The following is a 13,967-nucleotide window of genomic DNA, read 5'->3' as shown; positions in this document are numbered from 1 at the left end:
GTGGAACATTAAATAAATCATCACTGTATTATACTTTACAACATACTCGGATTGGGTTTTATACACACATGGTTACAATGCATTGTCCACCTTTCTTAACTCAGGGATTGCATCCGTATCTTGAATATTAAACCAAACTTCTCCCCCACATCGACGGAATTGCTCAAAAATCAAAAGAACCGTTGAACAGATTAACAATCACGTTGGAAGAATCTTGAGAAAAGATTCGCTAAATTACGTACATAATTAATAATAAAGTAAATTCGCACGTACCTCCAATATATACACGCACGGACATGAATTTATAAATATTTCAAACCTCCTAATTAATCAAAACAGGTGGCGTAATAAATAAATTATTCAAACACCTATTTAATAGTCATTGAACATGACCTCATTAATATTCAAATCACTTGCGGATGTTCCAGAGAAGGTGCACAGCTTCCTGAGATGTATCTGCTTGTAATGATCAGTTAAAATTATCTTGTATTTCTGTATATACTGTATATTCTTCAGAATATAGTAGGGCCTATATGTATGTATTTATTTACACTGCAAGTGGGCAAGCACCCGGTGGCAGTGGTATATACAATATTAACAATACACAATAAAATGATAACCAATACACAATAAAATTTACAATACACAATACAATTTTACAACACATATACAATTTTACACACAATACAATAATAATACACAATACAATTTAACACAATAATAATAAAACATAAAATAAAATACCTAATTTTATAATACAACCTATATTGCGATACAAGCGTGGTAAATGCGTAATACCTAACAGAGTCGAGGAAAAAAATTAGAGTCCCGTCTTCTCTATTTCCTAGATTCCGTTGTGCACTTAACACATGTATTGCGTACTATTTTTTGGCCGCTCTTAATAAAAAATAAATTATTATTAATCATTTTTAATTTAAATAAATAGTTTGTTTTCGGACGCTAACATTTTCATGTGTGATCGCCGTTTGTTATTTGTCGATAGGTGTAATTCATTTGTTATTATTCGTATTTATGGTATTTATCGACCAAAAAAGTATTAATTTCACTCACATGCAATATCTTGAACTGTCTTGTATGACACTCTTGTTCTGATTTTTTTTTCTTTTGTAAATATGTGTAAACGTCTAACATTGTTTAACTCTGTTGCTGGTACAAAACAATATGTTATATATTTCAGTCCACAATGAAGGATGACAACAAATACACGGAAATGTTACAAAGAACAAGGGGCTAAATTTTGCAATAGAGTATGTTCACTACTGAAATGTTATGAAATACATCAGGACAACTTTGCTTTTTATAATGTGACATGTTTTACACCAACGGGATCGCGTACGTATATCAATATTACTATGTATGTTTTTGTCAATACACTTGTAGACCTACTTAAACATTCGTAGCATATCAACACTTTCGACAAAAAATAGTAATATTCCCGATTAACAAGTTGATATTTACACTAAGCATCTGTTACCAACAAGTGTGCTTACCTGTGGAGTGTGGACATTCAAATACAAACAATCTTCACTGCCGGCGTAAAATGCATATCGGTATTGTAAACATGAATTTCCAGGCTTCGTGGCATTGAGCTCTCCATTCCAAGGAGCCGGTGGTTCAGGGGACTGAAATTTGCAAGTAACAATTATATTACAAAATTAATAGAATTTAAAGTAATCTCACTCCTGAAATTATCCAATAGAGAAATATAAAACCTTACGTAAGATCATTGTAACATTTAGTACAGAGATATAGGAGCAGAAATTAATCTATTAACGTTTTAAACCTATTTTAAAATGGAAATATACCTAGGCCTATTTAGTTTTCTGTATGAAATGGAGTATATTTACCCTGAACCTGAGGTCTTCCACAGGGGGCGCAGCGTAAGGAATCCCATTGTATGAACAAAATTCTTTTCCATGATACGAATTCATGAGAGATCCTCTGGCTGTGCCTTGAGCGATGCTTACTAAACAGTCTGCATGGACCCGCGCAACCAGCAGGAGCATCAAGCTGGTAAAAACTAACATGCTGACGACTGAACAAAAGCATAGCCATGTGTATACTTATATTATAAATTATGACTAACAATGTTATAGTTGCTAAGGATGGTGATTAGCATAATATTTAATATTGATCTTAGGACTGGACAGCCTTTCAACGCTAGTAACATTTTCGACAATATTTACGGTAATTAAATTCTTTTTCGATGTGATTTACTGAACAAGGAAATATAGAGCCAGCCATTTGTTTGGCACCGTTCAGAGTGATGGCGGAATCGGTTATTTGCACGCACCGAAACACGACCCATTCAAGCCTTGGTTTTTCTTGACCGACGCATGCGACGTGCGACGTGCGAGGTGCTAGGCCCGTCTCGCACAAGTCCGGACTATACGAGAGCTAGTGATTGGTTTCTATAACTGCTAGGTGCGCAGACCTCGCATCTTGGAATTTTTAAAAACAACTCACTATCTCTCCTGTAGTCCGGATTTGTACGAGACGGGCCTCGCACTTCGCACGTCGCATGCGTCGGTTCAGAAAAACCAAGGCTTTAAGGTCAGGACTCTGTAGCGCCACCTCCACACCGCTTCGGAGAACGTCACCGAAGACGTGGATTGATGGGAATTATTAAATTTTGTATGAAGGTATTAGGCAGACAGCGGTAACAAACGAATGGATAGCCCTGTATAAATATATTAACAACATACAATCAAATTATTATGTGTAATAAAGGCAAATTCGAAACTGTATCATGAGTGAAGAAATAAAAGTATTGGAAATTGGTAACATTAAAGAAGAAATTCTGAAATAAGAAAAATGGGGTGTGTCGAAGTACAAACCGTTGCGAGACAGAAATTTAGTAAGACTGACTAATTATGGATTAAATAAACAAAAAAGTGCGTAGGATTCGAATTGTGTACATAGTTGATTTTAATTATTTGAACAAATGTATAAATTAGATTGTGAACTGTAAAATAAATAATTCCGGTACCGTATTAGACGGGAACGATCATCAAACCAATGTAAAGAATAACGTGTTGCCAGTAATGTGGTCCCGCCATCCTTTATAGCTTGCTTACGCAACCGGATTTTGCTACTCACTGTATCTCCCCAAATTCATCACGATGCTGTGTAGGAACCATTGCTATACACTGGCCGAAATTTCGTGAGAAAATTTATTTCTCTATGAGGACTCGAATCAGCTATCATTCCCTAACGCTAGTTCAAAGTATGACAAGGCGTGTCCATTTAGTGCTGGGATGTCAAGGTCAGAGCACGTGAAAGACTCTACGTGCTCCGAAGCGCTCACGGGTTCCAATGAATCTATTCTGCAGGCAGTAGCAGTGAAAAAGAAGAGGTGAGCAAAATGAACTCTATTGGCCTACCACTGCTCTTCAGATAATGTGTTACTTTCATAGAAGAAAACAAGAAATAAAAACATGTTTTGCAGCATGTACCTCTCTAATAAATGCAATTAATTATAAAATAGTAGGATATAACAAATAATAAACATAGCTTCTCTTTAACTTAAGCAGTTTTACATAATGAGACTTATAATTAGCCTAATTATTGTTAACTCTTACATAATCATGTACACTTATATGAGCATCTTCACACTTCTAGAAACAAATTTAAATTCCTTCCTGACTTATCGCGTAATTCAGAAGTGCTTTTCCTGATTTTTGCCGACACCAGCCATCTTATGTCCGGTGAAATGTTGTTTCTTGCAGCAAAATAATTTATAATGAAAGACCTGAATTGGCTAACATTCCATATACAACTAAGTAAATTTTTCAGGGCCGCAAAGAAACTATATTGGCTTGCATTATGAGTAACTTAATTGAAATAAATATTTGTATAATCCAAAAACACAGGCTTAGAGTCGGACTTGGGATATACTTTTCTACAGAGTGATAGCCTATGTAAAACATAACTTGTTAGGTAAAAAAGTCGAATTCGGTAAATTTTGGACTTCGAATGTTTGTCAATTCAGGTATCAATTATGACTGTGTTGGTATATTTTCTGTTTTGGATCAGTAAGGATCACAAAACAAATCCAACTTGGGCTGGAGCAGGTCAATATCTTTAAATTGTCTGTGGAACTCTTCCCAGAGATTTTTTAAAACATTGCAATATTTTATACTGTAGAGCAGACGTTCAGCGACTGAAGGCGTTGAAATTAAAAAAAATTGTGCTGTGAGATCTGTGGCATCCACAATGAAATCTTCATCTGAAAACTTTTAATACTATTTGTCGACACAAATTAATTGATTCTTTCCTTGTGATCTCAAATTCAAAACGTTTAGGTGGTCTAATATATCCTTGAGAAAGTTACGTTCCTCGATCGATGTAGAGTCAACTAGTTCTGGACTGTCTCTATTTTCCTATTATGAATTCTGATAAATATTCACGCAATTCAAAATAGGCCTACCTGGACAGAACAATATCGTAATGGTAAGAAATGTCGTTAAACTGAGAATGTATGTACGAAAATCTCGTAACTGACATCTAACGAGTCTACGTCATTAGCAGCACACACTTTTGTTTGTACTTTATTCTGTAAACATAAATGCAATGCTGTGAGGAAGAAGATCTACACTACATCTTCACAAATATTTACTACTATTTAATGCAAATAAAAGCATACAAATTTGAATATGTGAATTTGTATGAACTAATAATTTCAGGCGTTCGACACTGCTTGTCTTTGTAACTAAATAATTTCCGCAAACCAACAAAGATTATCTCACTTACATAAGAAGTTAAGAATCTAGTCAGTCTGAAGCGACTTGTACCTGCGTGCCTTACGTGCTCTGATCAGCGCATACGGGCTATGAGCACGTTTGCGCACTCGTTGACATCTCTGATTTAGTGAGTTGTGATACAAACGTGAGTTGCAACTAAAGCGCTGCGTTAGCGAAGGACAGCAGCGCTGTTGGATAAGAAAAAAATGCATGCTGCTGTGTCAGCTGTTGCTGTTAGGTTCATGCCACAGTCTAATACTTAGTCGCGCAACTTCAACACTTTTTTTTGCCAACATTCGCGACACTAGCGCCCAAGCGGCAGGCAAGGCACTGGTCATAGGGTTGATACAATCTCGTTCAGCCAGCACGTGCTTTAAAGGGTTGAGAGATGTTATAAACGTTTTAATCATGCGTCGGAATGAAGGCAATGTGTGCAATGACGAAAACTGCAGTAACAACAAGTTTAAATCTCCGAATTTGTCGTTCTTCAGATTCCCTAAAGACCAAGAAAAAATCATAAATCAGTCATAACCAATAATCCACGTTGTAGGTAGCCTACGTATTGTGTTCTCTAAAACATTTATTAGTTATCAGTTACCTATTTGTATGTCAAAGTAAATACCTGTTACAGTATATTATTTTTTGCAGAGATCATATGTGTAAATGTAACCATTCCGATTTTGGAAAATGTATCTACAATTTTTAATGCAAGTAATTCCATAATTATTGTATTCGTGTTTATTTCTTTATATTTTTTCAGAAGTTGAATGTTATATTGCATTCAAGTAGGGATCATGGTGTTAATTTTTCAAGAATTCATGGAGTATTGTAATCCTTTTGCGAAATATTCACTTCTTGAATAAATCCAGACTGTGTCGATAAATTTCTGATGTGTTGGTGTAGATTCATGTGGCAGACGTATTAAGTTCTCAAGCAATAAAAAAGCCTTTTTCAATTTAATATAAAAAGCAATCTTTTCTGTAATAATTTGCATGACTGTTAACCGTTATTGGTGTTGATTTTACATTCCCAGTGATTATTTGAGCCGTTCAGAGCAGAAGTGGTGTAAGTCAAAATTAGGTAATGAGGTTTAAAGTAAAAATTCTTTAAAATACAGCGCAAAGTAGCAATTAATATATCCTTCGTGCTATTCACTGACTACTAATAGTTTAAATAAATTCAATAGTAACTGCTACTTTGCGCTGTATTTTACAGAATGTTTACTTTAACCCTCATTACCCATTTTTGACTTACACCACTTTTGCTCTGAAAATAAAATTAAGCCTACATTTTCTGAGTTAATTGAAGTTACAATTTTTTCAACAAAATTGTGTGTTCATTTATTTGTTCTCACCTACGTCATATTAACAGTAAGTGCATGAAAATTACGTAGTATATATGTAGGATAAGTTAAAATTAAGCTTATGTGTGAAAACTGGAAATGTAATGTAAAATGCGGTAAACTTGCCATAAAAATTTAAACCATAATATCAGCACTATTTGTGACTCAAAATAATAAAGGAAATACCGGTTCTTAAGAAATGCAAAAATAATGAACTTCATAAATCAGTGTCATATTAAGGTTTAAATCCTCCGCTTTTTTATTTTCAACTTTACCTCAGCGGCCGAGTTTACCCCAATTTGCGTTATGAAAAATAGTTAATTTCTCAGGAAATAGGGAGTGGACTTCACCACGCGATGTACCCTACGAGATATGGCCTACAATTTTGAAGCTACTAATTTTGACTCTTCTCACAGCAAATATAGGGTTCCAATGATTCATAAGTATATTTAGGAATGAATTGAATTAACCGTCCACGTACGAACAATTATATTATTTCAAAGCATGATACGTGATCAGGGCCATGATTCAGTTGTAAGGAGCAGAAAGAATTACGTTTATTCCCAGCTTCTGAAACTTGTAGATTAACTGCGTGTGAAATTCTTCTAGGATTCTAAAGTAAAATTAATAAGAACATATACACTTACTGTATAGCATAAAAATATAAAATAAATTACGCAAAACCCGGTTTCTGATGTGTCATCATATGTCGTGTGCACACTGTTAACTTGCCTGCCGCTAGAGGGCTACTGTCGCGCCAGCTGTCAAATGTTGGCATATTTTATACGTATGAGTTGCGTGACTGTAAGTATTAGACTGTGGTTCATACCATGTTTATGAGTGGGCCAATGCGTCTGTTGCTCAGGTCTAGCTCCCTGGTTTTCTATCCGGTTGGCCAGGTCGTGATGGAATTTGTGGTGGAAAAAGCAGACGTTGGAGAGGATTTTTCTCGGGGTACCCCCTTATCATTCCACAAATACTCTCCACCTCCCTCATCATTTCATCTGTCATCTATAATAATAAAAATAGGCTGGAGTGAAGTCTTGGGGTGTAGTTAGGGTTTCCGATGCCGATGACCTTAGGGGTCCGGGCTACTGGGGCTTATCACGTTATTCGTATGTGAAAGGGACTTGGCTCTATCAGGGACTGAAGCACGATAGCGTCGGATGCACGAATGCCACCCAGGCAACCTCTCGTCAACAGCAGTTGTGTGCGTGCTAAACCTGTGGTTCAGCGATGTCGATTGTCGCCGAGCGAACAACGTCAGCGGAATGGTTTCGTTGAGAGCGAACTTGGACGTCTTTGCTGTCGAAAGTATTATGCAATCAGAAAAGTTGATAGCATTAAGTCGGAGGTAATAATTCTGCTTAATCATTTAACGTTGACAACAAGTTTAGGACTTACATTTCTAGCAGAGAAGAAAGAGCTAAATGGTATCAGTGAGATACATTGTCGTAGATATAGCTTATGCCACTTTAATAGACGTATTTAAATCAATTTCCGATCGGGCGATCTGTGTCAACAAAATTAATTAGGGGAGAGTCGGGTAGTATCGGACATCGGGTAATATCGGACAGTGCGTTTCTTTCATCTACCACCATATGGTAGTACCTGAATGACACGGTTACGTTTCTCTATGCGACATCACAGAAACGTAACCATGTCAATCAGGTACTATCATCGTGTGGGAGATGAAAGAAACTCACTGTCCGATATTAACCCGATGTCCGATACTACCCGACTCTCCCCTACATAGTTTGTTATAAATTACAGTGTTTGCAATATTCAAGCTAGTCGAAGCTATTCAACTTAAAACTAGTTCTGTGATTAAATGCACGGTTAATTAGAAAATTAAGTTTGAAGTTTCATCAGTACGGCAACATCGCTAACACATCCCTTCTCTCATCTCGTAATCCTCATGTAAGATATCAACGAATTCAGCTGTCTAATTGCCTCTACCTGCCTTCCTGGCTACAGCGTTGCAATTTTGTCGCGTTGTTCAGTGGCTTCAAATTAAGTGGCATATAAATTAAATTTACACGAAAACCGTCCACGCTATTGAAATACGCCAGGAGGATTGATTCTTTATTAGATTTTTTATCAAGATGAACAAAAAATGGCGATTCTAATCACAATAGTTACCGAATAAGAGGGCGTTAAACATTTCGGAAAAAAAAAAAAACATTTTTTTCTGAGAAAACTATGAACTTCCCACCAATATGGTATTACACTCTTTGTTACATACAGTACAACATGAGCTATTTGCTCTGAAAATCTGCAGGTTTCTTTCATTTTCACTCTGTATATAACGGAGAAGTGGATCCTAATTTCCTGTTTTCGCATGAGGTATCCTTCCATCTTAAGGGGTATGTAAGTATAGGCCTAGATGAGGAGGCGGAACCTGGCATGTGAGCTCTGCGTGAGAGGAAAGAATGAGCTATCAGAAGGAGAGTTTGTTTCATGATGGTTAATAAGTTATTATACAAACCTACTGACACGGAAGTTCATCTCAAACTAGAACCTATCTTCCCTCTCCATACCCATTGGTGATATAGCCACAGCACATGATATGGTCCCAGGACACTCGTCTATTATACCAAACGCAATAGATCGATATTGGAGTTCTGGAAACCCAAAATTCTTCATGAAGACCCCCTTAATGTTGCGAGTATGATGCACAGCAAGTGGCGGGAGAATAATAGGCTCCATTTTTTAAGATAATCTTAATTATGAGAGATATTATGTGATAAACATTTAGCGCCCCTCATCTCATGAATTACTGGAGAAGGACCGTAGTTTCGGATTTTTTTCAACACGATTCAGTGACAGCACATACAGTTGATAATTTCATGGACGTGCTTCGTAAAGTGTTCTCGAAGACAGGATATTAAGTATAAACGTGTGGCCCCTCGTTCCTCAGGCTTAACCCGTGTGATTATTACTTCTGAGGAAATTTTAAGAAAATAAATAGCGACATGCATGAACCTTGGTAAAAAACGTGGCCGGTTTTTCTGAACCGACACATGCGAGGTGCGAGATGCGAGGCGCGAGGCCCGCCTCGCACAAGTCCGAACTACACGAGAGATAGTGAGTGGTTTCTATGGTTGCGAGGTTGTGGTCTGCGTAGCATTGCAGAGGCCTCGCAGCGTCGCCTCGGACCGATTCGTCCGGCTGGATTTGTGCGAGGCGCGCACTGCGAAGCTTCAGCGAATAACTTTGGATTTAGAAGAAAAAAACAATGGTGGGTTGTAAAGCGAAGGTGTACATTGTTTTTTCTTGCATTTAATGAAGTACCTAATCTAGGAAAATAGATCAGTTTAACTTTAAATACGTCAAGTAGGGAAGGACGTTCTACTGGACGCAAATAACAGTGCATATAGCAGTAAAACAGTGTTAAGCCTTGGTTTTTCTGAACCGACGCATGCGAACTGCGAAGTGCGAAGCGCATCGGTTCAGAAAAACCCAAATCTGCATGCATAGAGTAAAAGAAACCGACACTCGTACCTAGTGTTTTGTACCTAGTTTTTATCTCAGGCTGTCACCTAGTGGCTCAAGAATGAACTATATGGGAGAGATTTGTAGTGTTTTATATCGAAAATTATGTAAGTTCATATACGGATTCAAGAAACGAATGTGTGATAAAAATTAATAATATAGTAAAAAAAATAAAAGGTTAGATACATCAGATACATGGAGTATTGACAGATTACTGAAGATATCAGTCGTATCCAAAAAAAGATTATGTTCTCTTTTTCATTAGATTGTACTTATGATTGAGGTTCTGGCTGACACATCTATTATTATCAGGCAATACATCTCAAGTGACGTAATGTGTCGGAGGAAAAACAAATTGTTGCTTGATGCATACATCTCAAGTCTGATTATGATTAGTGTATCACTCGTATGCAATGGAGGGGAAATGGAACTGGCCATTCTACCCTATTATCTTCTGGCTCAGTTTCCTCATGAATGAAGCCTTATTGGTACCATTTATGAGGTTCTAACAAGTCTTCAGACTGTTGAGTAAACATACGTACCTACATACTTTAGCTTTCTTTTTGAAAGGTAGCAAGGAGGCTGCGAGATGCATTATGAATGTCAATGGAGAAATAGGAGGGGGGACAATTAAAAGGTGCGCAAAAACTTGTTCTTGCAAGGGATTTTGGGGCTGAGGAAAACTGAATATGTGAGCTGCAATCCTGCTGGCCACTTGTCTCCCACTGAAGAAACATCAGAGAATTTAGAAGGGGGAAAGCCGGACTCAACCTACACTCAGCAACTAGTCCATCCGCGAACTCGTAGCGTGAGAAGCCACATGCCTCAAAGCCTTGGTTTTTCTGACTCGACGCATGCGAGTTGCGAGGTGCGAGGCCCGCCGCAGAAATTCGGACTACACGAGAGATAGTGAGTGGTTTTTATAACTGTGAGGTACGCAGACATCGCATCTCGCAGTTATAGAAGCACTCAATATCTTTCGTGTAGTCCAGACTTGTGCGAGGCGGACCTCGCAACTCGCATGCTTCGGTTCAGAAAACCCAAGGCTTAACAGCGTCATTGCGAACATGGTACGCGTTTACAAAACCACGGCTAATATCAGCCGAGATTAAAATGTAATTTCTGTGCATCAATTCATAGTCAGCGGTTGCTTACATATGGTTAGTTGATATTTAATGTAATCTAAGTAAAGTCTGTGATGGTAAACTGTCTCTACAATGTGACAAAAGGTAATAATCCATTCCTCTGCAAAGAGGATAAGTTAATATCTAAAAACGACTGGGCTCACTCTGTTCTACATAGAAAGAACGTGTCCTGTATTTTCGTGTTGCATTTGTTTGCTTGGAAGATACCGAGATGTGCCACGGTCAGCTCAACTGACCTTCGACATAGTACTAGATGCACTGCACGATTCCCTGTCCGAGATAATGTTAAGTGCGCCAAGGTTTCATAATTAACTAATGGCATAAGCCATTTCCCTTCACACTTTACCAGAATTAAGAATAGCTGCGAAATTACTTTTATACATCTTGATTACACAACTTTTAACACTATCACTTCGGAATATGTATGATAAGACTTTCTTGTGTTAAATTCTAACGTACCTTGTTTACATATTTCGATCGTTTATGGATCATCCTCAGAACTGGTCGTTGTTGGTCTTGGCGCCTCTTGTTTTATTTCCTGTGAGGATGTGTTTGTGTGGTGTAATGTAGAGTCAAAGAGTGTGTCCTGAAATTGAGTTGTGTGTTGAGAATTTCGTTGGGGTGTGTTTTCCTGTGTCTGTATATTTCATATTGTTCTATTATGTTTAGTTTCTGGCTTTTTGGTTGGATGTGCAGTATTTCCATGTCTGTGTTGATCGAAACATGTAAACATGGTACGTTAGATTTTAACACAAGAAAGTCTTATCATACATATTCCAAAATTACTTTAGTGTGGTTGAAAATCATTAGTCAACACACTTTGTCGGTATAGGTCAAAGTGCTTTAGCGAATACTTTTTGTGCATACTGACATGTCATTTAGCCTATTACTGATCTGTTTTTATAAGATGATTTTTTAATAAAATCTACTCCTATTATTCTGGTTTCAGCGTACTGTTCTTTGAGAATCGTAATTCGCATGTACTTGTTACAGACTACGAATTATTCTTAAGCCGCGTTTCCACTTATGCAACTGCGCAGGAATAATGAGAAGCTAACAATAGTTGCCAGTTAAAATGTCGTTTCCACTTTTGTAACTGCGTAGGAATAACAAAAGGCAAACAACAGTTGCCAGTTAGATATGAGCAAGACGAGAGGCAGAAATAAACTGTGTACGCACAAGCCTTGGGCTAATATGCGCGAGTCTCCCGCTCTGGGACCGGGAGACATTGGCAACTACCGCTTCTTCACCAGCTGATTTCAGGTCATGCGTAAGAGCTGCTGTTTTCATTGCAAATATTTGTATATTTTAGGTGAATTCGACTAGTTTGTCGAGTATTTTTTCATAGGTTATCTGTATGTGGGAGACTGAAGGACTGGTCTAATGAGAAAAGCGCAGAGTTCACGGAAGAATACAGGAATTATCCTTGTTTTTGGAGAGCCTCAGATCCGAATTATAAGGATTATCAGAAAAGGGGCGATGCTCATTAATTTTTAGCAGAAAAGTATCAGCTGGGATTTAGAAAAGCAGTTAACTTTCAGTTTAATTCTTAGCTGAGGCAATTTCATTAGTTACATTAACCGAATTTGATGCACGTGGCCAAAAGTGTAAGTTATCAAGTAATCCTCACAAGATGGAATAATATTGGAAGATAGAATCTGGAAAGTATCGCCAATAACAGTACGTTGTTCGTCGAAACACTGATACCACGGTGTCTCGGTAATCGCATCCGCCGATAGCACGTTAACGCGTTGCGGTCCTCGCTGATGTCAAAACATTTAGGCCACTTAAATAAAATAAGAAAGGATACTGAAAAATCATTCTGGTGAACAGATACATGTAAGTTATGCGTGAGCAATTCTTAAAATAATGTTTAATTTAATTCGAAGAGGTTATTGCAGTATGTTTAAAACAACTTCATGAAAGGAATATAATACGTTTTGCATTTAATTTATAAAAGTTTCCAATACATACCTTACTTAACTTCTTCAGTATTCTATGCAACTTGCCTGTTGAATGTCTTACAATTTAATGTGATTTACAGATTGGTATCATGTAATCGGTTGTGAAGTGCAAAATTCTTCTTTTAAGTGATGCTACGTCAAACAAGATGCTTTAAAATAATACGAGATAAGTTATCAATATTTCTCTTACGTTTTTATATTAAACTGAATTTTATTACGAGACGATATATTATCTGTACTAGCTCCTACGTATTCCAAGGCAATATTGAGTTAGTAATTCATTATTATTTGTGTGTTTGTTTGGTTCAGTTATACCGCATTTTATGACGACGTTCCATCATGTATAAGAGACATGATTTTGAATATTAGCCTATAGAGATTTTTGCATGCTCAATGTGAGTTCCATAAATTTCACTCACTCACTCACTCACTCACTCACTCACTCACTCACTCACAATACATTCCCTTTACAATCGGTTGTTATTAATCTTAGAGTAATGTATTTTCCCATTAGTAAATCTGTGTGTACATGCAAGTAATATTTATGTATGTACAGTATGTATGCGTATATGTACAGTATGTGTGCATGCATGTACAGCAGGAATGAGACGATATTAGCTCCATATCATGGTAGAAGAGCTCGACCTTGATCACGAGCTCATAGCGCATCCGCTACATAGCGTTCTAACGTAGACATCAAGGATGTACATGCACATGCAGCGAATAAAGGGAGCAATTATTACAATAACTTGCGTTACTAAATTTCTGGCTATGTAACAGGGCTAATTATTCAGTTATAAACAAATCGCAAAGGGAAGGGTTTTTAGGAACAAAAAGAGAAATAGGAAAAGTTAACTGTATGTAAACCATTTTCTTGTTAAAAGCAATTATTTATTATGTAAATACTTCACTTCATTGGTTAGGAGAAACTAATATGGTCTACATACTCGACGTGTGTGATCTCTAAGTACTTTTGAGTATTTGTTGCAAAAATAATAATGACAACATTGATTGAAATAGAGTATATTGGTTGTGTGATAGTGAAAATGTAGTCCTTACTCTCCTGTCGTGATTATGTAATGAGTTTTCTTAGAGTGATTTGTGAGATGCACGTAACACGAAAAAACAAATTTATTAAATTAATATATTGAGAGCCATCGTAATTTTTGTGGTCAATCATTTATGGGGATATGTATGATTTTTAAAACTCCCACAATTTTCGGCCAAAATTTGTGAAATTTAAACTATACAAATTGAC

The 13,967-nt window shown here is 37.0% G+C and overlaps 1 protein-coding gene across 2 annotated transcripts in view; it reads right to left on the bottom strand.

Annotated features, from left to right (window-relative positions):
• LOC138705182 (juvenile hormone esterase-like) overlaps window positions 1–12,856 on the bottom strand; it is a 69,617-nt gene extending 56,761 nt beyond the window's left edge. The window contains exons 1-3 of one of the 2 annotated variants that reach the window (XM_069833891.1): window positions 12,720–12,856; window positions 1,869–2,056; window positions 1,512–1,643 (exon numbers count right to left, since the gene is read on the bottom strand). In XM_069833891.1, coding sequence (XP_069689992.1) covers window positions 1,512–1,643; window positions 1,869–2,048 — 312 coding nt within the window. In that variant the 5' untranslated portion in view covers window positions 2,049–2,056; window positions 12,720–12,856. The remainder of the gene's footprint in view (window positions 1–1,511; window positions 1,644–1,868; window positions 2,057–12,719) is intronic. The other variant, XM_069833892.1, reaches the window with a different exon arrangement.
• Between the last annotated feature and the right edge of the window lie 1,111 nt (window positions 12,857–13,967).

The sequence above is a fragment of the Periplaneta americana genome, chromosome 8, assembly GCF_040183065.1.
Source record: "Periplaneta americana isolate PAMFEO1 chromosome 8, P.americana_PAMFEO1_priV1, whole genome shotgun sequence".
Classification (NCBI taxonomy): domain Eukaryota; kingdom Metazoa; phylum Arthropoda; class Insecta; order Blattodea; family Blattidae; genus Periplaneta; species Periplaneta americana.
Note: the sequence above shows the minus strand (reverse complement) of the source record. Positions and strands in the feature narration are given on the sequence as shown.